General features: G+C 36.2%; 1 protein-coding gene across 2 annotated transcripts; it reads right to left on the bottom strand.

Moving 5' to 3' along the window:
* Positions 1-17,709: 17,709 nt before the first annotated feature.
* Positions 17,710-22,235, bottom strand: yipf5 (Yip1 domain family, member 5). 2 transcript variants are annotated; one of them, XM_015037459.1, is made up of 6 exons: positions 22,127-22,235; positions 21,160-21,279; positions 20,769-20,941; positions 19,450-19,595; positions 19,152-19,333; positions 17,710-18,970 (listed from the first exon to the last, which is right to left on the bottom strand). In XM_015037459.1, the coding sequence occupies exons 2-6, from the start codon at positions 21,267-21,269 to the stop codon at positions 18,808-18,810; spliced, it is 774 nt and encodes a 257-aa protein (XP_014892945.1). In that variant the 5' UTR covers positions 21,270-21,279; positions 22,127-22,235; the 3' UTR covers positions 17,710-18,807. The 2 variants fall into 2 exon arrangements, with proteins under 2 accessions (XP_014892945.1, XP_014892946.1); XM_015037460.1 differs by having other exon boundaries at positions 21,160-21,276; positions 22,127-22,230.
* Positions 22,236-23,021: the final 786 nt, after the last annotated feature.

Below are 23,021 nucleotides of genomic sequence, written 5' to 3'. Positions count from 1 at the left end.
AAATACATTAGGCATGTAAAAATTTCTGAGATGATATTCAACCTCATGACAGTTTTAGATTTCTGTGTTCATCAGATCTTTTTGTAAACAAACAACTTAAACTGAACCTCTACTTTTCTCTGTCTACCCAGCTGTTGTATCCGGTGCAACCTGAGAATAGGTCTGTTTACATTGTCTTTGAGCAAGTGACAAATTTCACTGGTGCTGAAACCTTTTATCAGATGCATTGCACTGCCAGAGCAGCCGACAGTTCAAAGGAGCAGAGACACAGCATCTTTGACAGGAAGAGGAATAGGTTTCACTTTCGGCGTGCCCTGCACCTCATGGCTGAGTGAGACCAGCCGCAGTTTATTGTGGTAGTTATAAATCTATCACTGTTGGCAGAAATGTTGAAGACAAAAACCAGCTTTTTGAATATTACATTTTTTCCCAGATCTGACACAAGACTTTATGTACTTCACTCACAGGTGGAAGAAATTAAGGCATACCACCAAGCAATTATGTATGCAAAACTGCTACATATCTGATTGAGTCTTGTATAATTACGGTTCCATAATAAACATCCACAGAGGGAAAACAGTCAGCTGCCTCCAATGCAGAGACAGTTGAGACAGTTAGTCAGGGACTGTTACAGGAGTTTCCCCAAAGGATGTGCTTGTGGTAAAGTCAGTGCGACAAGTCAGCTCTTTGGGAAGCCTTCTCTGCTAATTTAATCAAATATAAGTCCCAAGGTAAAATACATTTAAAGAAAAACAACAACTAAATCTGGAAAAAAGAGATACCTGATGGTAGTTTTTTTCAAAAGCTAAAAAAAGAAAAAGGAACAACAGCTCTGTACCAAACCGTGCAAAGAGCTGGCACGTGTTAGATCTGCAGTCACGAGAGGTTTACTGCAAGTCCTGACTTCAATGCTTTGGTATCAAGAAAATAAAACAGACTTGTCTATACTCAGCTACATCAGGCAAGACAGTTCTTAGCATCTTGAATAATGCAAGAGCAATAGTTGAATGTAAAAATTCAGTTAATTTATACAGAACCAATTCACACATTACAAAAAAAAAGTAATTTCTATTCAACTATGTATGCAATCCAATTGATCCTAGTCATCATTAAAATAAAAGTTTTCTATGTGAGGAATCCCAGCAGATTGCATTGAGTCACTGACCCGTAGCATTCACTCCTGTTGTAGCAACAGCAGACATTTAGTCAGGGACCAAAACTATGAGATGGTTCCACAGGAGTGGAGCCTGATTAAGATCTGCTTCTCCTTCTACTTTTAGAAATTCTGGGAACCAGCAGTAAAACTGCATACTGAGAACAAAGTACTCTGAACTTATGGAACAATTAAATCTCTGATGGATGAGGGAGCTTGAGTTTTAAAGGCTTTATAAGTGAGAAGGAGATTCTTAAATTCAATGTTGAATTTAACAGGGCGCCGTATGCTCCATGCATTATCTAACAGTGCCCCCCACAGGTCACATCATTTATATAACTAGTGGTAATTAATACAATTATTCAGATAACTCCATTGCCCTTTGAGAATTTTCAGTCTTGAACTGCTCAGACAGAGTGTCTGCATAGCGTAGCATGAGATTAAGTAACATTATTATCACATCATTAACATTTGCATAGAGCATAATAACAATTTCTTAATAATGGTGGATATCTGTTTTAAAAATGCCAACAATTTTTCAACAAGTCCCAAAAATTGGTGGGACCCTGACTTAGTCTGAGATCATGTTACACATACAGTATCAGATACACAGAAAGGGAATCGTCAATAATACATATTTGTTTTCTATGAAAAATTTATGTAAGACCCATTTGCTGCAAAGAAAAATCTAGAGGAAAGCAACTTTAACTCTGCAAATTGCAAAAATATTAATTTGCTTTGTCCAGGCGAACGTTCTGAGGTTTGTGCTCATGCTTCTTCCTGCACATAAATCACATCTCAATATTATTTGCAACATAATGTCAATGCAATGCATTTTTGATGAGTCAGATAAAACCCATTCGGCAAACATCATAGTGATGGATGCACAATTACTTGTGTTGCATGTTGAATTACTACCTTTTTAGGGTTTGCAAGTTTTCTTTTTCTTTCTGTACAGAGGTTAATGGAACGGAGGTGAATGTAAACTTTGTCATAACATAGTAAGTTTTAAACTTGTGAGGGAGAAAAGTAGGCATCTCTTAGATAATGGTTTGTTTTGTGGAGTCACCTCTCATCCAAAATGCTTCTTCAGTTCCAAACATGGTAGGAAGTAATGGTCTTATAGTTACTAGAAAAATCACACTAATAAGGCAATAGAAGACACTGAAGGTATAAATTAGGAGAGGTGAGTCACTGCTGCCATAGCCTTTATTCAGCTAAATGTTTGCATTACTGTTGCTGTATGATCCAGACATGTCTCTAATAGTGCCATGTGAGTTACTTTGGTCAAATGTCCCAAGGTGTAAATTGACAGATGAAGTCAGAGACCAATAGAGGGTGAAGTGCCACTGATTCACCTACGACCTGTCATCCTATTACTGTAATGATTCTAACTAAAACTCAACGCCTGTTAAAGCCATGCTCAGAATTCAACACGTGTTTGGTGATGAATTGAAACGTCTTCAAGATACAAAAGAAAAAGTCCAGTTGCCTTCTATCTAGGCACTTATACATTGTCATGGATGATTGGAAATATACACCAGCATGCAGCAGATATATTAAATCATTTAAGTTGTGATTGGTAGCAAACCACTAGCTTTTTCTACTTGAAATTTCCAAACAAAACAGATTTAGAAGGTTCAAGTTTTGTTGTTTCACAGTTTTCCAATGTTAGTCGAAATGATGGTCCTTGAGTTTCTATGTTTTTTACCAAGAAGCTTGAGTCCATTTGTAAATGAACTGAGAAAACAGAATCAGCAGCATTCATGTACTGTGGCTGAACTGAAGGCAAAATTAGCAATATCACCTAAAACTCTACACTCTCCCTGGTTGGGTGACAACTTGGACTCAATAAAACAAATGTCAATGATTTTGTATTGAATAATTTGTCATTATAAAATTATTCTTATTGTTGTTTAGCAACAATGTGAAAAGGTTACATGCACATACAACAACTCAGAGTTTTTAAATCACTCCTTTTCAGTTTAATGGTCCTCTGCAGTCCTCAGTAGCTATTAGTCTATTTTGTTTTTCCAGTGTTTAGCCAGCTGTTGTTTTCACAGGTGATATGTGGCAAACAGATGTTCTGTTTAACAGCCTGACTCACTAACATGGCAATAAGGGAGGCAGAAGGAGAGAGGGAGAACTCGCTCTCTGGCTCTTTTATGGAAGAGTAAAAGAGAGTGAAAGGGGATCGGATAGCAAATCCTCAGATTTATGTAAATGGATTATAGAGGTTTCACAGCCACTGCATCCAAAAAAGGCAATCACTCACAACAGGCAGATCATGAAAAAGGACAGATTTGTCAGAAGGTACAGTGTTTGGAAAGAACATTTTGAAATAACTTAGTCAAAAATATTATTACAAAAAAAACAAAAAAAAAAAACAAAACAAAAAACAGAATCCTCTGCGTTTCATGTTTTCTGAAACAGGAATTACAACACTTTTCTTAGCTATTTTTAACACAAAGAGTAAATGCACAGTTTTATGGAGCCAAGGGCAAGAGCCTCTGTCCAGGTGAACTAAATAGAAATTTAATTAATTTAGAAGAAAGTGAAGTAAGTTAAATCGTACAATGATAATTTTAAGGGAATGTTGCCTTTCAAAGACTTTTTTGCTTCTACTGTAGTTGTATTTGCTTTAAAACATCTTCAAATTAACTGCGGGACTTTAAAAACCAAAAAGTACGTTGCAGCCATGACAACATAATAATTGTTCACAACAAGGAAATATGAGAGTAATTTCTCTCTGGTGTTTCAGCTACAATCAGTCAAACATCAAAAACAAACGGACATGAAATCCTTTCAAAACTACACGATGGAAACTCACTTTAATATTCAATTATCAAGGATTACAAACACAGCATCTGACAAAAATATGTTTCTTCTGTACAAATTACAAACATAAAATGTATTGCAAATGTTTTAATTTATTAAATGACAAAAGCTATTTATAATAACTCGGCCCTATGTGAAAACTAGTTTCCCTTAAATGTAATTACTGGTTGTGCCACTTTTGCCTTAAAATCCCATTTGTGACAACTGACATTTAGTCTTTTATTTGTCAACTTTTCTTTGCAGAATTAGAAACAATTGTGCAAATTCTGTGGGTTTTTAATCATCAAAGGCAGAATTAAGGCAATAGCATCTTTGATGGATTTGGACTAGGCTGCTCAAAATTACTCATTTAGTTTTTTGGTAGAATTAACAAATTACGACAAGTTCTTGAAGCAATTACGCAGCCCTAGATACACTACCATTGCCATGCTATCTGTTGAGGCATTGTTTTCTGAAATTATTTTGTCAGATTATATTTGTCTGATTTTAAAATGTATTTGACGACCTGAGGCATTTAAGTATGTCAAAAAATGAGAAGGCTAAAAAAAATCAGTTTGAGTCAAATACCTTTTCACAGCACTGAAGACATAAAAAAGAACATTGAGCTGGTCATTGTACTCTCTGCAGATTGAAAAAGGGAAATAATCAATAGGGGATATTGGCGGCTTCTTAATTTACACTAAATGTCAACCATTCTCTCATTCGAGACATCCTTCCCTTTTGTTCATTCTATTTGTTCATTCAGCCCCAAGCATAGTTTTTTTGTGCTCATTTAGATGAGTTTGCAGCTTTTATCCCAGCTCATTTTTCTACCAGTAAAGCTGTCACCATGGTTACATACTGTGTTGTGACCTTTCGAGGTCAACCTGTGATGTGCTAAGTGCTCGGTGTACATGGAGCGCTGAGGATACGGCTTAGTGCATGACTGTGCTAGCACAAAAGGAGCAGATCCACAAGCACATATGCCTGCTCACACAGTCTATGCAAAACACCAACATTTAAAAACGGGCCAGACTTCAACCTCATCAAGCTGCTGCCATCCTGTAAGTTTAAATTCTTTAAGTCATATCATCCTCAACAAACAAATAAGGATGAAAGGCAAGAAAATGTTGCATTAAAAACACAAATCTGAGACTGTTGAGATGGCACGAAAAATTAGTTTTTTGTTGTAATTGTTCAAGCTAACTAAAACATATTCTGCTAGGGGTGCTTTCTGTGATGCTCTGAATATTGGGCTCCTCTCCAGGCTGTTTTTCATTTGCAAAGAACGTTAAAAAAAGAAAAAAGAAAGAAAGCAGAAACTGTGTTAGAGGGAAATAAAAGTGTCTGCATCCACGAAGGATTTGATGCTAGGAAAAGCAGAAAAAGACAGAAGTCAATACTTTTACCTGGAGGGGTTTTGACTCAATTGTTCTGTTGATGCAGAGAAAAAACATAGATGGAGTGCGAAGCTAGCCCTTTTGTTCTTTATAATGCAATTTGGTACCATATGAAGAAGACCAGCAGACACAAATTTCCACTGAAGAGGTCATTAGTGAATGAATATGCATCTGTATAATATTTTTGCAATATGTACTTTCAAAGTGGCACAAACAATAGCTTAATTAATTTAATAATGACCAGAGTACTTTGTGCTTTTTGAAAAGGCAATTACAGGAGCATTTTTAAAGCAATGCGTCAAATACTGCTCCAGACTGGTGGAGTCTGGCTGTTTTTTGAAATTACCAACATGGGCAGTTGCTCAAGGCAACCCTAGAAGGGATGGCACACATAACAATGTTTTATAAAGGGCACTGCGTTACCTCTCAGAGGGAGCTGCCTACCTTAGTGGACTGCAGAGCCCTGTTTACCACCCCCTAATCTGAGATGATTTCTTGGATTTTAAGTCCAATTTAAAGAAGGCAGTATAGCTGAAGTCAGACTCTTTACAAAATGTCAAACCTCTTTCCATTTTGAAGGAAGAGGACAAGAGAATACTTTCCAGCAAGGGGTGAGGATCACACTTCCCAGTCTTCCAGTAAAACCTAGTTTCTCTATGTTGTTGGAAAACAGATCCTGATGAATTGGTGAATCTTAGATTCAAGATGACCTGTGGAGTTTTTTTTGTCCATGGAGCTGTGGGCCAGATGCCTACCCTCCTAGAGATGCTAAGGGGATTGGTTGGAGTCTGGTTGTTCAGCACACATGTGTTTTGTGAATCTGGAGAATCCTATGTCCCTGAAGCAGATTCCAGGCTGTATCCAGGGAGTCTGGAGTGCCAGAGATTCCCTTTGATAGTTGTCATGCCCTCGTAAACTCAAAGCAAGATCTGTGTTCACACTCTCAATACAAAGTCAGTCTTTCCCCCAGTAGGGGTTGGACTCTGCCAGTGCTGCTTCTAGTTCCTGATCTTGCTTGTGGTTTTTTTCGGACTGCCAGGATCTCAAAGTACAGCTGTCACGAAGATTGGCGGCCTGAAGGTCGCAATTTAACTTTTTGACAGTTATGTGGTTGTACTGGCATCTTCAAGCCATAACACTCATAGTTTGCAGCTGAGTCTGAAGCAGCCTGGATAACAGCCAGGTCCTCCAAGTCTGGGTTTCTCCTTTCTGCTCAGGGTCAGATGGCTCAGTGGAAAGACAAATGAATCGGAGGCTAATCTGTCATGGTAAAGAAGAGCTAAGCAAAAAGAAGCAAAGCTCTCAGTTTACTCTATTGTCAAAACTCCAACTCAAACCCATGCTCATGAAATATGGATCATGAATGAAATAATACACTACTGTCCTCATTCAGAAACAAGAAACTGAAATAAGTGTTCTCTATAAGGTAGACAGGCTTTGTCTTCGTGTTTGGTGAGAAACGCTGGACCCTTGGAGGGAGCTTGGAGAGGAGCTGAACTTCCTGCATATCGATAGGAGTCTGTCAGTACGGCTGAGGTCTGAGGATTCCTCCTGTTCACCTTCTCTGGATGTTTTCCAACCACCTCTCATTAGGAGGGTCCCACAGAGCAAGCTGAAGAATGTCACTTGAGAAAGAAAATACCAGGCTTTTCCTTGCAGACCTCTTTCCTGATTCACTCAATCTTGAGTTAGTAGTACACTATCAAAGCACAGATTAATGAATAATTAAACCATTTCAAAGTAGTAGCAAACCAACAGGATAGGTTAGGTTGAGCTTGTAGCCTCCACTAATGTGCTGTATCTTTGTCAAATTTAGCAAATTTAATACATTTTGTGGACGTTTCTGGGTATTTTAAAACGTCAGTAATTTCGGCTGCCTCTGTGCTTACTAAATAATGGCCGGTTTGAATTTGTGGTACATTGCCTATTTCACTTTAGATTAAATTATAGTAATTTTAAATTCTGATTAAATTCAACTAACTAATTCCAAATATCCTCAAATATGAAAAGTTTAGTCTAATTTAATACGAGACCATAACAGAGAATTGTTGTGTGGCTTTTTATTCAGCTCTTGAACTTGAGTAAATAGAAAACATTTTGGCTTATGACATAAAATCACATTTTCCTCGTTTATTTGTTTTTTTGATCAGAATTAAATGCCAAGATTTCCCCTTTCAGTTTCTGTGTGACTATAATTACTATAATGACTTTACAGATGTAAAGGTCGCCCATGACATGTGCACCCTGACACTATCACTGCTGCTGACGTTTAAGCTTTGTGCTGGAAACATGTTGGAAACTATTTTTCTGATTGAACTAAGAGGACACATTGTTCATATGTTACCAGTAACCATTTTAATGATATTTTCAGACCATCGCACAGCGTTCTAGTTCAGCTCAGTCCATTCCAAATAAACCTGGAGCCAGAAGTAATGTGTTTTATCTGTGTTTTTGTCATTACAGATCAGAAACTGCTTTATTTATAGTGACAAAATGCTTTCTGTGAAAATGGTTTTTAGAAGTAAGACCTGCAAGCGCAACCAGCCTAAAGATTATGGCATTTTTTGTATGCTGATATTTTTCTTGATGCAGTCCTGATGAGGAAATTCCCAGAGTTTACATTTTTATCTGTAGGGACATAAGAGTTTTATTGCTTTGTCATACAGTCACGTTATAGACATCTTAACCCCCTCCAATCCATTTATGTTAAATACACTGTATTTATGGTAATATTTTCATTATTTCATTTATTACCATCTAGTTTTTAAAAAACCTGTGCACAAATGCATCATGAACAAATATCTGTTGCACAGTGAGGAATGATTTCTTAATTACTGATTAATAATTAGAAATGAGTACAGAAACAATCTAGGTGTACAGATAAATTAAGCACTCAGGACATTGGTAATTCAATTCGAAGAAATGCCTGAAAGTAGAGGAATGTTGAGGGCTGTCTTAGCTGGAACAACAACATAAATCTAAAGCAGCACATAAAGCAGATAATATGCATAAAAAACTTTAAAATGAATTGAGAAGCTATTGCAATACCATAGTTTTTCTATGGCAATACCTCAATCTCTTGCTAATAAATGTTGCAAAATCCAACTTATAATTTAAATACCTCATTTCAGAGGGGAAAGGTGCATGTAAAGATTCCTGTCAGTTAAATTAGTCCCGCTCCTGACAATTACTTTTAAATAAATGTGACATTTTTTAACTAACTTTATTTTGCTTTTTAGACTTGATCACAATGTTTAGGGACACTAGATCAGGAATCATGAACTTCTCGTCTCCCCGGAGAATCATGTAGTGTGACACAGGCCCATTTTTTACTTTTCAAAATGGGAAAAATGGGAGAACATTTCCTTAAAGTAAAGCAGATGTGTCCATGAAAAATAGCTGCTCACCTATTCACACACATATCTACAGTCAGAGCTATAATGACAACTCAAGCTGCTACAAACAAGGCCAGGCCAGGACTTTTAGTTATTTTGCCACCATGAAAGCAGAGTACACTGGCAAGCATGGTAAAAACGTATATCCAAACCTCACTGTTAGAAAGGTGCAGCAAATTTATTTGGGATTATGCAACTGAAGTAAAGCACTGACTCTGATGGAATATCCAATTACAGGTGGCAGGTGGCAATGTAATCTAAAGGTCAAAAATGACTCCTAAAAAAAATAAATAAAGAAATAAAGAAAAGAGTTCTCAAGGGTTCCATCCTACCATCTATTGTCTATGTCTAACAGTGTTTTTGGACTGTGGAAGGATGCACAGGGAGAACAATCAAACTCCATGACAAAAGACCGCAGGCTGGGATTCAAACCCAACAGTGGTATGAACAGAACGCAACTACAACTACATTTAACTAAATAATGACAAAAATAACAATCAGCAAATAATCTAAGCATGAGCAAATATTTAGATATTTTTAAAAAATTGCAAACATGTATATTAGGTATACATTAGGTATATTTTATACAGGGAAATTATTGATCAATTTCTTGATGCAAATTTTATGTTACATACCAAAATAAAACCAATTAGAACTTAATTATGAATAGAAAATAGATTTTGAATTTGACATTTAGGTCTATTAAAAAAATATTTCTGGAATGTATCAATGTGATATTATTAAAATTTTGTTAAATGTTCACCTTCAAAAGCATCCAATAAACACAGTATTAAAGTGCAGATTTTCCGATTATGGTGGCCTATATCAGGGTTTGGAGGTTTTTAAAATCTTGTTTACAAAGATCTTCACATGCACACACAACACCTCTTAAAAATATAAATTATTTTTGTTTGCTTATATGTCCTTTCTTTTCTAAATATTTTACCTTTGTCTGTCCTTTCTATTCAGTCGTTTATGTAACTGAAAAGTCATCCCAAACCAGAGGTTTCATTTACTTGCTAATTGTTGCACTAATAAGAGGCTTGTTTATCTAGCAGGAGTAATTAGATGTGTCATGTAGCATCAATTAGGCCCATGGTGTTTAATGTGATATTAGGATGCAGACAGAGATAATGTTCCCATGCCTACTCCAGCTTGGGCACATCGATTATGAAGGACTTATTACACAATTTCCCCAAACAGGATAGACTGATGAGTGCTTCTATTCTAAAGGATAATAGGAGAGGTAATATACATTGGGATTCCTAAGAGTGTGATAGGGAATACTCGCCATACACATCATCATCCTCCACAGAATCTCTACTGGGTAGTTTTTAAAAACAAAATAAACTTTAGATAGGCCAATATATTTTGATGGGTCCTGTTTGAAACTCAAAATTCAGATTGTTTGTTGACCAGTCAATGCACCATATGTAAACAAAACCAAGTTGTACAGAAAACAGCTCTTTTCCATGTAAAAGTTGTGACTATATGAAGAAGACTCAAAGTCTTAGATATTTCCAAAATCAGTGAGGTGCTTAAACATAAGGACAGAAGAATCACAAAAGCTGCAAGAAAGTGTTTAAATACACAACTAAAAGAAGATGTCAAGCTATAAAAAAGGTACATGTCATAGAATCGGCCTGAAGAACATATTATTAGTCCAATGTGTCTGAATTGAGCATAAATTGAGATGTGGAAATGTTACTGCCTTTTGGAAATCCCAGAGTTTACAGTAAGAATCTACATTGTCTGAGAGATAATGAAATTGCTTCTCTCTGAAGAAAGGCTAGAAAAAATATAATAAATGTTGTTCTTGCCTTCTACTATTATACCTCTTGAAAAAAAATTGGCACCAGACAAAGGTGCCATCTGAAGGTCAAAATTTTTACAAAAGTGGTAACAAAAGATTGAAGGTTTTCTACAGAAACGATCTGATAAACAGCTTGTTCAATTTGTACACATTACATTTGTGTGCAAAATTCACATGGAGAAAAAAACAGGGAACCTTGTGAAAGCTAAAGAAGAGATTGCAAAACACTGCATCACATTGTATGTAGTTGGAGTAGAAACAGAACTTTCACACACTACAAAGGAAACTATTTTTATACACTATGACATTCATTATGTTAGAGCCAGTCTTACCCAATGAATTCGTCACGTGTAGAGCAGGAGTTTTTCTGCTGAGTTGTGTGTATCATGTATTTAAATTTGGCATCACACTGTCAGTAGTCCATTCAGCCAACTGTCCAGTCGCTGGTGTCCTGACATGTGCTATAGCTTCCTGTGGCTTTACGAGGCTCATTAGTGGTCTAACAATCAGAGCACAATGATCTAATTTGTTGTCAAGCTGTGCGTCATGCATGGATGAACATAGGAGGGCCCTAGACGTACAGTACAAAAGAAGGTAAGGAGTGAGGCAGCAGTGGTGCATATTAAGACATAAGACTATTATAATTATCTTGTACTCATTTTACGTAGCTACATTGATTCTCCATATTTTGGTATATTCTTCAAACCAATGTTTCCTTCTTCATACTTTGCAATTTTTTACCATTTTACAAATATAAAAAATGTACTTCTTCATGGTTTTCTGCTTATCTGATACAGACCAAAGGGGTGACCAATCTGAGAGAGACAACTGTACAATTTACTCCCTATCCACATTCTCCATCATAAGTTTTTCCCAGGTTAGAAACCTGAAGCCCCTTAGCTTAATCCTTGCCAACAAGCAGGAAATAAGGTACTGATTTCAAATCTTACCCAGGTCTTTCAGTGTAAAGTCTACATTTTAAGCTCCTCCATGAACCTGGATCATACAGGTAAGGCACATTTGCATAGCTACCATTAATCTGCTCAGTATGGACTCTTTTGATCTACATAGAGAATAGTGGGATGACCGATAACTCAAACATATTTGCCATAATCTGGATTTGCTAGGGTTACACCCCTTTTGATTATTTTCTTTGGTTAAGGATAGAGACATTAAACTTAAACAAGGCATGAATAACAAGTCAATAGAGATTTAGGCAACAATTGTCACTGTGCTGTATTGAGATGTGAATTGACAAATATTTATCTGTTTTGCAACCAAACTGCATTTGACATGGACATTTGCTGCCAGCTGTAACAGTAGATAACGTCGGTGAGATATGACACCTGCGGGGAGCTTAATGCCATGTTGCTCGTTATTCCATGTACAAATGGCAGCTCCTGAAAAACTGAACATGAAAGCTTTGAGATAAGATTTAATTGGCGATTACTTCATGGGTTTTTCCTCTATCTTCTTCCTGTTTCTCTAAAATAACTATCGGATGTGTGCAAGGTGACAGACAGGAAATGTTTGCAAGAGTTGGTTTCAGGCGTTAGAGCTATGGTAGTTTATCCAAACTGTCGGGTTACTTGATTCCTCAGGATTGTTTATATGCTTGAATTACCATCTGGCATCCTAAGTCTTTCAGTGTTGTTTCCCTCCCAGATGTCCATCTTCTGTCTGTGTTCCGGTCCAGAATATCAAACTCCAAACCCTGTCTGCTGGGCCATTTAATGAATAATTTAAGCTTTGAGGTTATGCAAGGTTCTATCAAGACCGTTTTTTCTGCTTGCGCTGTTCTGTGTGAGTTATTCATAGCAGACTTTTCTTTGCATCTCACTAAATTGCTGCCCGGTTCTGGAGGGAGCTTTAAGAGGTCTAGACCGCAGATATTTCTATGATCTGTCTATGGTGTCCCTCCCCACCCAAGCCATTTTATTTATGCTGTTCTAAAGCAGAGAAGAAATGATTTCAGATTAAACTTGCAGTATATTTGTAATCTACTGCACGTGTGGCAATTGTTAGTCTACATGCTCTGAGTCTTTATTATGGACGTTGTTGAGAACAGGTTCCTAATAAGTCACTTGTTGACTGAGTATTATGTATCATATCTCTGTGATCCATGTTGGAAGCTTTGGTAACTTCAGAGCTGTGGGACCAGTGATCAGTAAATACATTTGCTCAGTGTTTTCATTAAGGATATGTCAAAGGCTTTGATGACTGTAACTGTATGAAGGGATTGTATAACGATCAGGCCAGAAGAAATTATGTTTACACATGGAGAAATAAGTCATCATTAATAAATAAAAAGGCAGGGTAATGAGGCAAATTTATATTTTATTAGACTAACTACTGCAAGAAAAAGAAACAACAGGGTTCTGAACACCTGCAGTTTGGTGGTTTAAACTGAACAAACGCAGGCTTGTTTACAGAGAGGATCTTATATCGGAACATAAAACCAGGGCATTTCTTTTTTTACTGCAGTCCTACTATATAATATTAGCAAAAAAAGAAAAACAAACTATGAGATTATTTTCACAGAAAGGCACAGATGTTGGAATTGTAAACATGGAGTAAGAAAGTTTTTGGGTTTGAAGCTTTTGTGCATGTAGCACAGTGAGGTTCTCTCCAAATACTCTGGTTGTCCTTGAGTATTAGCTGCTTAGCACTTCTCCATTTTGTAAACTAACATCCTTCATTATGTCTCTGGGTGACTTCCACCAAACACAAAGTAAATCCAAGTTTACAACAAAAAGTAGTCAAAATCTAATTTTAAAAATGCTGTTTTACAATATTGACAGTATGATTTTAAACGTATATCCTGTGCAGAAAGTGACTCCATTTTATCCCACCTGTAGTGCATTTCTGGGTGGAGCTATCAGAACCGTTGCAAATAAACATCTGAGGAAAGAAGTTTAAGGAAAAGACAAATACAAGAGATGAGTCACAGCTCTGCTAATAAAAGCCCCAGTGATGTCAGCAATATTGAAGCTTGTGTCTGAGCTGTAACTGAATGCTCCTGCTTTGAATTATCACACTTATGTTATGCATTCTGAATGAGAATTGCTCAGCAGGACCAGATGGATCCCAGTCCTGTCCAGATGCTCCATGCCGAAGCTGAATCCACGTGAAGCAAACAGTACAAACAAAACCTTCATAATTCATTCACTTTCAGTTTCATTTTGTAGGACTGTAAAATGATTAAGTGTGTTTTCTGACTAACTGTAACTTACTTCTCACTCAACAATGATGAAGTGTTTTGTGATCAGCCAAGGTACAATCTTTGCAATGTCTAACCAGGTTTGAATGTTTTGAGCAAATGTGCTTGATCAAATTAAAAAGCAACATCTTTTATCCTGTCAGGAAGTTGACAGAATAACTATTAGCGATGCACAACACAAATCTTCTTTTATGAAGCCATAAAAGAAGATTTTAGAGTTCCTGCTTCAAGTTTGCGATGGCTTTAGACAGTAAATGTAGGCTAAAAGCACTCTATAGTAGAAAAAAATAAGTTTTGGCCTGAATGCAAAATGATTTGTGTGGTGGAACTACACATTCACACCTACAAATTATCCTTATGTTTTCCTTTTTTAAAAAAAACTACGTGCTAATTTGTGTCAGTCTATGAAATACCATTAAAATAATAACACTTACCCACTTTGCTTTCACATGATGGTGTGTGTTTTCTTTGTGCTTTATTCAACTACAACTTAAGTTAGTTTTTAAAAATAAAATTTCTTATCTTTTATCTTTGGAGATGGCTTTCTGTGATGAAATCTCTAACACAAACAAATATGTACACCTTCACATCCATCCATGAATGCAAATTCACTGATGCACACGCTCATGAACATATCCCTCATCTTCCCTCTGCCAGATTCTGCAATGTTTGCATTAGTTCATTGAGTTCTGAATCCACTGTTAGATGAGTCCACAGTGCAATGAGGGCTGACAATTAGCCTAATGAAGTGCAGGAGAAAATCACACTCAGTGCTGTGTTAACAGTTGCTCAGTGAATATTCATGCGTTGTCGGTTTTGCAGATGTACTAAAAGGCGGCGCAGTGTTGCTGAATACCAATCATCATATTTCAGCCTGTCGCTTGTCTCAGCAAAGGTAACATCCTGATCAGCCTCACTGCTGTGAGGATTTTTTTTTCTTTTTGGGTGTATCCAGAATGCAGTTGAAAGTGTCTTGTGCAGGACGTTTTGAGCAAATGTAGAATAAACTGCTTTTATAGCAGATAATATTTCCAGAGCAGATAATCATTTTTTTCTTAGAATTTTCTTCAATCTTCTCGGAAGATAAATAATGATTTTCTGAAATGAAATATTTTTATAAATCAAAATTTCTGTAACAGTACCCCTTAACAAGAAAACTACAACTATAAAAGACTTATTAATAATTTAAAAAGTTATTTCCTAAGCTGTTAATTTATTTAAAAGACATAAGCAGCAGGGTTTTTATACACTATTTGGCAAGTTTTACCTCACTCTTTGAACAATGTGCTATAACTTTCTGTAAATAGTTTATGAAGTTGTTTTTTGTGAAGGGATTGAAACTTTATTCTGTAATTTTTAACAGATGACAGATTTGGATGCTCAGAAGCATCCAAATCTTCTCCAAAACAATTGGAGAATTGTTGTGCACAATTCTCCAAAATAATTTCAAAGAGTTTTCTTTTTGATTAATTCAAACATTAATCATGCTCTCTATGATCCTTTATGGAGAATTATTATTTCTATGTGGATTCGAGAACAAACTGACTGCCTTCAGAAGTCACATAATTTGTAAAGTCCAGACTAAAAATGGGACCAAAAGGGTTTGCTAGTCTCTAAAGAAAATATCATTCAGTCCCAAATACCCTTTAAATTCTTTTTTTTTTTTTGAGAAAAAGGATACATTTACCTGCCACTTTGATAGAGCTGTCTTTTAGACTAGATAAATATTACATGAACTGTTGCCCATGCAATATTGTAATTAATCTGGTTTTAAGCTTTTAAGTCTGCAGCCCATTTTCCTAATTCCTACATTATTGTCCACAAATTATATTGCAAATGCGGATAATCTGTTTTAATGAAGTGTTTCCTTCCTTTTCAGTATTTTTATCTAACCGTTTTAGAATTGTTCCTCATCTATCCTGAGCTGCTGGCCACTGGTCATCCAGGCTGAAGGCGGGACAGACTGTGAGTCACACCGGCCAGATGGAAGTCAGATTATCCTCCATTAGATGACATAATGCTATGGTGGTCTTCTTTTCCCAGACCCAAACAAAGCAGCCTGTTGGTTCTAAATCAGGATGCAGGTTCTGTAAATACAATGTAATAAAAATAAAAAAGGAAACAGTAACAACATGTCTATTAATATTGCGCTTTTATGCCACAAAACACTACTATTAGAGTCAGGTTCTGTTTGTCCCAAAAGCATTATTTCTATTGAAAACAACAAATTGTCTCTATAATTGTCTCATTTAAATAAATAAAGTTTCTAAATACAAACAAATTTTTTCATAATCACTTTAAAAAGCTGAAAACAGTAAGACACAGAAAAGCAAATAACACAAATGCGAGAAACAACACAGTGTGCTATGAGTACCAAGGTGGGTCGGTTTGGTTTAACTTTCTCATGCATGCTAAACTTGTCTACAGTGGGTTGTAAATTTCTTCTGGTGACTTAATGTAAAAAGAAGTCACGATTCAGTCACTGCTCTGGGGAAAATATCAGTCTGAAGTAGGTGATACAGTAGAACACAAAGCAATAATCTAAGAAGCAACCAAACACTGACACCCAGTGGCAGATTTGTGTAAATGAAATTTCCGATAAAAACTGTTCTAATCTGTTCTTCAGTTTCGCTTAATACCTAAACGTTAAATTTGCATTGTTTAAAACGTGTGGCCTCAGCTGACCACTTCTCCAAGATTTAAACAATGTCATCTAATTAAATTTGCATCAGTCAGTAATTAAAACCCAGAAGTATTTGGCTGAAAGTTATGGTTTGGCAATAGCAATTACATTTATTAAAATATAAATAAATGTCAAAAATTGAATATTTTTCATCTGAAAAAAGACATTAGAAATAATCAAAACTCTCAATTTTTCCACATGTATCATTTAATAGTAAAAACGCATGCCAAACTTTTCCAGACAGTGTAAGCGCCCCACAAAATGTGTGGCAAGCAGATTCACAAAGTAAATAAGCCTCAACTGTTGGGGCGGGACACTTAATACATAAACAAAGAGGGAACGTTAGTTAAAGTTAAATCAGATGCCAGTAATAAGACTTCATTAAAGACAGAAATAAAATGCATGTAGAAAAATCCCCAAAAACACATCCAATCCCCTGAGTGAATCCAGATGTATGATTCTGGAACTGAAACATGATGCAGATTTGCAGAGACCAAACAATGTGCAAACATGGTGACATCACTGCCAACATCCTGTTACCTCTACCCATACAAGAATGACTCTGGGTAAACAGAGGTTGCAGTGTTTGTGTGCTCAAGACAACGAGCAGCATCACACTTCAAACAGCATAACTGCAAATGTGACTTCTTTTATCTCAGTAGTGTATTGATGCAACCACCTTACATTCAAGTTACAGTTGTTAACTCGTATGTCTTTACCATCTGTGTGGCTCTGGACACAAATATTTCCCTAATTTTGATTGCAAAACAGCTCAAACTTAATGAGAGTATGGAAGAAATTTGTAAATGTCAATTTTTAAGAGCAAGCTTAGTTTTCCACCAAACAATGCATTTTGCATGGTGGTCATAAAAGATAACTGTTAGGTCTTCTTAATGACTCTCTTCTTTCCACTCTCCCTTAAAGGTCAGATTTGTTTACCATTGAAACTGTTCCCGTCAACAGAATGTCTACCTGTACTTCTCTGCAGCTCCTCCAGCATTACTGCTGACTTACTGGCTGCTTCTGATTAATGCTCAGCCCGTAACTTGTGTATCATATTACTTGTAATACATCCAATAAAGATGTATTGCACTACTACAAGCAAAACAATAAATAAGATTAAATTTTGTAGTTTCAAAGTTAGAATTATGATAAAGTTTGACAAGTACTTTTGCAAAACCTTTAAGTACCGCTTTAAATTTATAAGACAACAAAACAAAGGCATGGACAAAGCTTGTAAATTATTTATTTTGTTCGAGTAAGTTGCTTTTTACAAAAGGTGGTTGAGAATTTCTTCTGTCATGAAACAAAAGGGTCCACATCTTCAGTCCATTTATCCCCTCATTATTCTGTAATATGTGCAACTTCCACAAGAATGATGATCAAAGCATTATGTAATCATAAAAACTTTCAAAACCAACTTTAATGTGGATGAGCAGACATGTACAGAATACACAAAGCATACAAAGAGAAGAGTCTCTAAAATTAGAAAAGAACTGTAGACAGAAACAAGTATGTCAGGACAAAAGGGAGTTTCATCCAGGCTACTTATTCTCAATAGTTAATCGTGTGCAAACTGTTGTTGCGTTTTTCTGAATGGCAATGACGCTCAAACGAATATCTTAACATCAAATAAAATAGGTCAGAAGATGCAGCATAGCTGATGTCTTTCTGATGAAGAAGACCCATGGCTCCATGGATTAAAAAGATTTGAGCAATAAAACATCCACTGAGGAAAAGCAACATAAACAGCTGTGGACCAATGCAGACAGGAAGTGGACTGCTTCCCTTACAGTTGCTGTTTTAGATCCTGTGGGTGTTTGCCTGACATAAACTTTTCTTTTCATACAAATCATAATTTATGGCATTTCTTACTGGGTTTTTATAAAAACTGAGAATCTGTTCCCATGTGTGTAAATTGAATATACTTCCTGGATTTTCCATCGTTGACTTCATTCACGTCCTCAAAAAATCACTGGGTTGTATGATGCCATATAAGGGTAGAAAATGGTCCACAGCAGGTTGCTTTTCCATCAGATTTATTCAACAGTCCTCTTCTTTAAGATGCATGAAGGGAACAAGCTGCAGAGGATTCCTAGATGATACGAATCACTTGAGCCTTCATGGCTTCAGGTCGGAATGTGGCGAGAGGAGGCGGCTTTTACAAAGAAGAAAATCCTAGATGCCATTTAGACGAGGAGGCGCCAATTTTTCTGTAGCAACTGTGTAATTAGCCAATAATTACACTAATTACATTGACGCTAATTAGACTGAAAATACAGAAAGTGGGGAGCAGTTATTTTAAACTGTTGTGCAAAGATTTTTTTTAGAAGACAGAGATGAGTGCAAAGACCCCGTATAGCAAAGCACATGGATAAGCAACCAACGACTGCTGCCCATCCATAGCCAACGCTGATATGAAGATCTTTGAGGCAGAGAAACTGCACCAGCCGATAATTGTTGCTGTTAGTATAATCCCCATCATTCCCCTAGAGAGAGCAGGACAGCAGTAAGTTAGAGTCACCAATGCTTGAATAAACATTCACAAACCTGAACAACGTGCAGTAGTTTTATTTTGAGCTAAAATCCATGACTGCTAATAATTCTGGTATTTTGGATAAATAAACCTGACCAGGTCGTCCATATTAGACAGTTTGACTGTGTACTTACTGTAATGAGAACACAACTCCAAAGCTGGAGAGGATGATCATAGGAAGGAGGCAGTATCCCAACACACTGGCCACGCAGCCGAAGGACACGCCCGTCATACTCATGAGGTTGAGGAGGCAGTACATGGCGAGGCAACCAATCGCACTGATGCCGTACACGTAACCAAACTGAATCTTACCCGACTGTAATAGGGAAGTGGGGGGGAAAAAAGTGCCAAACAGACAGAGAATATGGATTTATTGACTGAAGGCTACTCTGACTGTGAAGACTGAAGAATATAATTAAGTCCATTATTTACCAGGAGAAGAGTTGCCCCAAAGGCCAAACAAAAGACCATCGGACCAGCCAGGTCTGTCTCATTCATGATGCTCCCATCTGCTACTTTCAATGGATGGAGAACTGTGAGAGTCTTCTGCCAGATATGGTCAAAATTGATCCCTAATTCTGTAAACAAAAAGGAACAAAAACTCCTACATTAAGGATGTCTTGGTCAAGTATGATCAAACATATCTAATGCCAAAAATTACTGCATATGAATTCTCCATGGAATAACACCATGAAAGGATTAATATAACCAGTATTTGTGGAACATTATTTAGTTTCTGCACATTTTTTTCTGACATTTTACTTAGAATTTTATTAAAAAGCACTTATATACTTGTTTTCTAGAGAATTTGTAAGGTGCATTTCCTCTCGACATCTCAATTTAAAGATGTCATTGATCAATATTTGCCTGGACTTGATTTACAGCAGCCCAGTAATCTATTTAAGTTGTGACTGTAAAACTAAAACCTTAGTTTTAGTGATACAGTCACTAAAAAAAGTAGTAGAGTCAGATCTTTTAGAAAGCTAAAACCTTAGTTTTAATCAATTCTAATAAAAAAAATAAAGCTAATATCCACTCAAAATAATTAGTAATTAAGAAATGTCAGTGATCATGGTGAAGGTGTATGTAAGCCGTCATAATTTTAAAGTTTCAGAATAAAACTAATCAATATGTTTGGGAAACTCAATTTAGTTAAATTTTTTGGAGAACAAATGTGTGGTCAACATAAAATGTGAAATTTAGTCACATAGTCGCAAAAGATAATCTAAGGTTAGATTATTATTATATTAAAAATAATCTCAGCATTTTTATGATGAGAATGTCCTTCCCACTTTAATACTTGGGTACTGTAGAAAGAGTACCAAGAAACAACACATCGGTGTGAGAACATCTTTACGGATCAGCAAAAAGTCACATTAAGCACATAAGAAACAGGAAAACAAAACTTTAGGAAATACTTGTATTTGGTTGAACCAACCAAATACGTTGGTTCAACATATTTTTAAACGTTGAACCAACGTTTCTAAATACGTTGGTTCAACTTTGGTAGAATTTTAATTGTATAAAACGGTTATTCTGACTTTTTAATGCAACGTATTTGGAAACAGCTCCTCAGTTGTAGCTTTTAGTCCTGAATAACAAAGCACACCAATCCTAGCAATACCATTTTGGGCTTAGAATTCAATTGGTGCTTCTGTTCCAAATTTTTAAAAAATGAATCAAAAGGCAATTCCAAAAAAATATATTTTATTTTTTTACTTTCTGTTAAGGTCAGGTTGTGGCTCACTTACCTTCTAACAGTGGCGGCTCGTCATCAAAGCTGTTACTGTACATGGACTGTGATGCATTTGGGGTGTAGGTATGTGTGGGCTGGAAGATCTGTCCTGTATACGGCTGCTGGGGTTGCATCATTCCTGGGGATGGGTAGCCCATCGGCTGCGAGTAATCATACTGACCGTACGGCCTGCGGACAATTTATTAACAATAAACAGAAGTTTGTGACGGAAATGATCAAAAAGGAGGTAGTTTGTGATCTTTAATTGGAGCTTAAAAACAAATAAAGGACTAAATGAATGCTGTAGACATGAGCTAGGCTGTTCAGGTAAGTTTCAACTTTCATGAGACTTCAGAAAGCAGAAAAATCACAACTGAAGAAAAAAGAAAGAAATTTGCTTCTCTTACTTGTTGTAAGGGTTTTCAGAGTTGCTGTAGCCATATCCACCCTGGTTTTGGTCGTCTACGCTGTAGCTCGACTGGTAGAAGTCAGTGTTGAAGTTATCAAACCCCGACATTCTTACTCTGCTAAAACCAAAGAGATAAAAATGGTTTTATTTACATTTAATATTGTGACACTATAATACCTACAATAACATTACAACATCAAGCTCACACACCTGTAATTGTTTGTTTCATAGAATTATGTCAACAATATATTATCCTGGGATTATTTGAGAGTGAGGTTGTTTAAACCTGTCATTTTAAACACATTTCGTGCAACCCTCCCCCCACCCAAAAAAAACTATTATCCATTCAACACAATCAAGCTAGTGGATGAGCCAGCAAAATTAGGAGGGCAGCTATTGTGTTTTAAAAATGGGAACTTCTACAAATGACAAAAATACTTAGCAACCTTTAAATTTTATATCAATAAAGACACAAGGCAAAACACACACATACGTCTAGAAAGGATTTGATTTCAAGGTAAAGAAATAATGACAGCTTCCTTTTACAAAGAATGGACAAATGCATGTTTACGTGTATTTTGGTAACAACTACGTTGATTAGCTTAATTTAACAAACCGTTAGCATTCCCAAAATGCTAACCACGCTTCTTTAAACAGAATGAAAAACGCATCTAAAATACGTTCTTTCACAACACAGTACACAACAATATGCAATTAAGTACATAGAACATCAGACGACTTCAAAATGAAAGGAAAACATTAGAAAAACTGCAAACATAGCCTTTCATCTTTAGTAGGCTAATCTTCCCGTTTACTCTGTGGCTAGTTTGTTAGCTTCTGCTAACTCTAACAGATGCTGAAACATTTGTTAGAATCCGTACACGTAAAGCCAAAATCAACTTACGTTCCCTATTTAATTAAACAGACATAATTATGATATTAACAGCAATAAAGATGATTCTTACTTGTGATGTCAGCTGGACAACACTTAGTTGAGCCCTGCCAACTCCACTGTGGTTGCTACGTGTCAGGAGAAAGACGGAAAGCCGTTAGGGACATAGCAAATTATTCGCTGAAGAAAAAGAGTTGCCTCCTGCTGGCATATTTTGGTATTTCAACTGTGTTAAAAGTCAGGATGAGACTAAAGAGCCTTAGGTTTTGTTAGTATGTGATGAATGCATACTAACAGACACAATAAGGATTGCGGAAGGCGGCGAATGGATACATAGACTAATATTAAGCTTTCCAGCAACAAACTATCCAACTGGATTTATCATGAAACTATAGATTTGTGAGACAGCATCCCATGCCCACTATTAAAGATGATGGAAGATCTATGATGGTGTTAGATTGTTTATTCTTCTTCTAAGGCAGTGAGAGAATAGTTAGAGTAAATTGTGTAATTTTTGAAATAGCAGAAGTTTTTGTATGGAATTGATGTGAATTATATAAAAAAATCAAATGGATTACCTTTTGCAGCATAATGACCCAACACACACACACACACATATATATATATATATATATATATATATATATATATATATATATATATATATATATAAATTATATATATATATATATATATATATATAAATTATCCCAGACACAAAATTTTTGAAAACAACAGTGGTCACACTGGAACCTTGTGAAATGTCATAGAAGTCATATCCTATTGTCAAAATTAGATTTTACACAAAGCATTGAAAACAACGCTGGTGATATAAGGGAAAAAGTATTTTTTAAATGTGATGTTCCCTCATGCATATTAAAAGTTAGAGTTTAAGTCTTCTTTTACAGCTGGATTATGCTGCTTTGAAAAAACATATTTTTTTTAGGTGTCCTTTAATGCATCTTTAC

This window comes from Poecilia latipinna, unplaced genomic scaffold (assembly GCF_001443285.1).
Source record: "Poecilia latipinna isolate Pla-1442-1.1 unplaced genomic scaffold, P_latipinna-1.0 Scaffold406, whole genome shotgun sequence".
In the NCBI taxonomy this organism is placed as follows: domain Eukaryota; kingdom Metazoa; phylum Chordata; class Actinopteri; order Cyprinodontiformes; family Poeciliidae; genus Poecilia; species Poecilia latipinna.
The sequence above is the reverse complement of the archived record's forward strand: the minus strand, read 5'-3'. Positions and strand labels throughout refer to the sequence as shown.

Coding starts and splice junctions, on each gene's coding strand:
- yipf5 (XM_015037459.1), bottom strand. CDS start 21,269: ATGTCGGGGTTTGATAACTTCAACACTGACTTCTACCAGTCGAGCTAC. Junction 19,596..20,768: donor CGAGCCGCCACTGTTAGAAG/GTAAGTGAGCCA, acceptor TTTTGTTTACAG/AATTAGGGATCAATTTTGAC. Junction 18,971..19,151: donor GGAGTTGTGTTCTCATTACA/GTAAGTACACAG, acceptor TGCTCTCTCTAG/GGGAATGATGGGGATTATAC.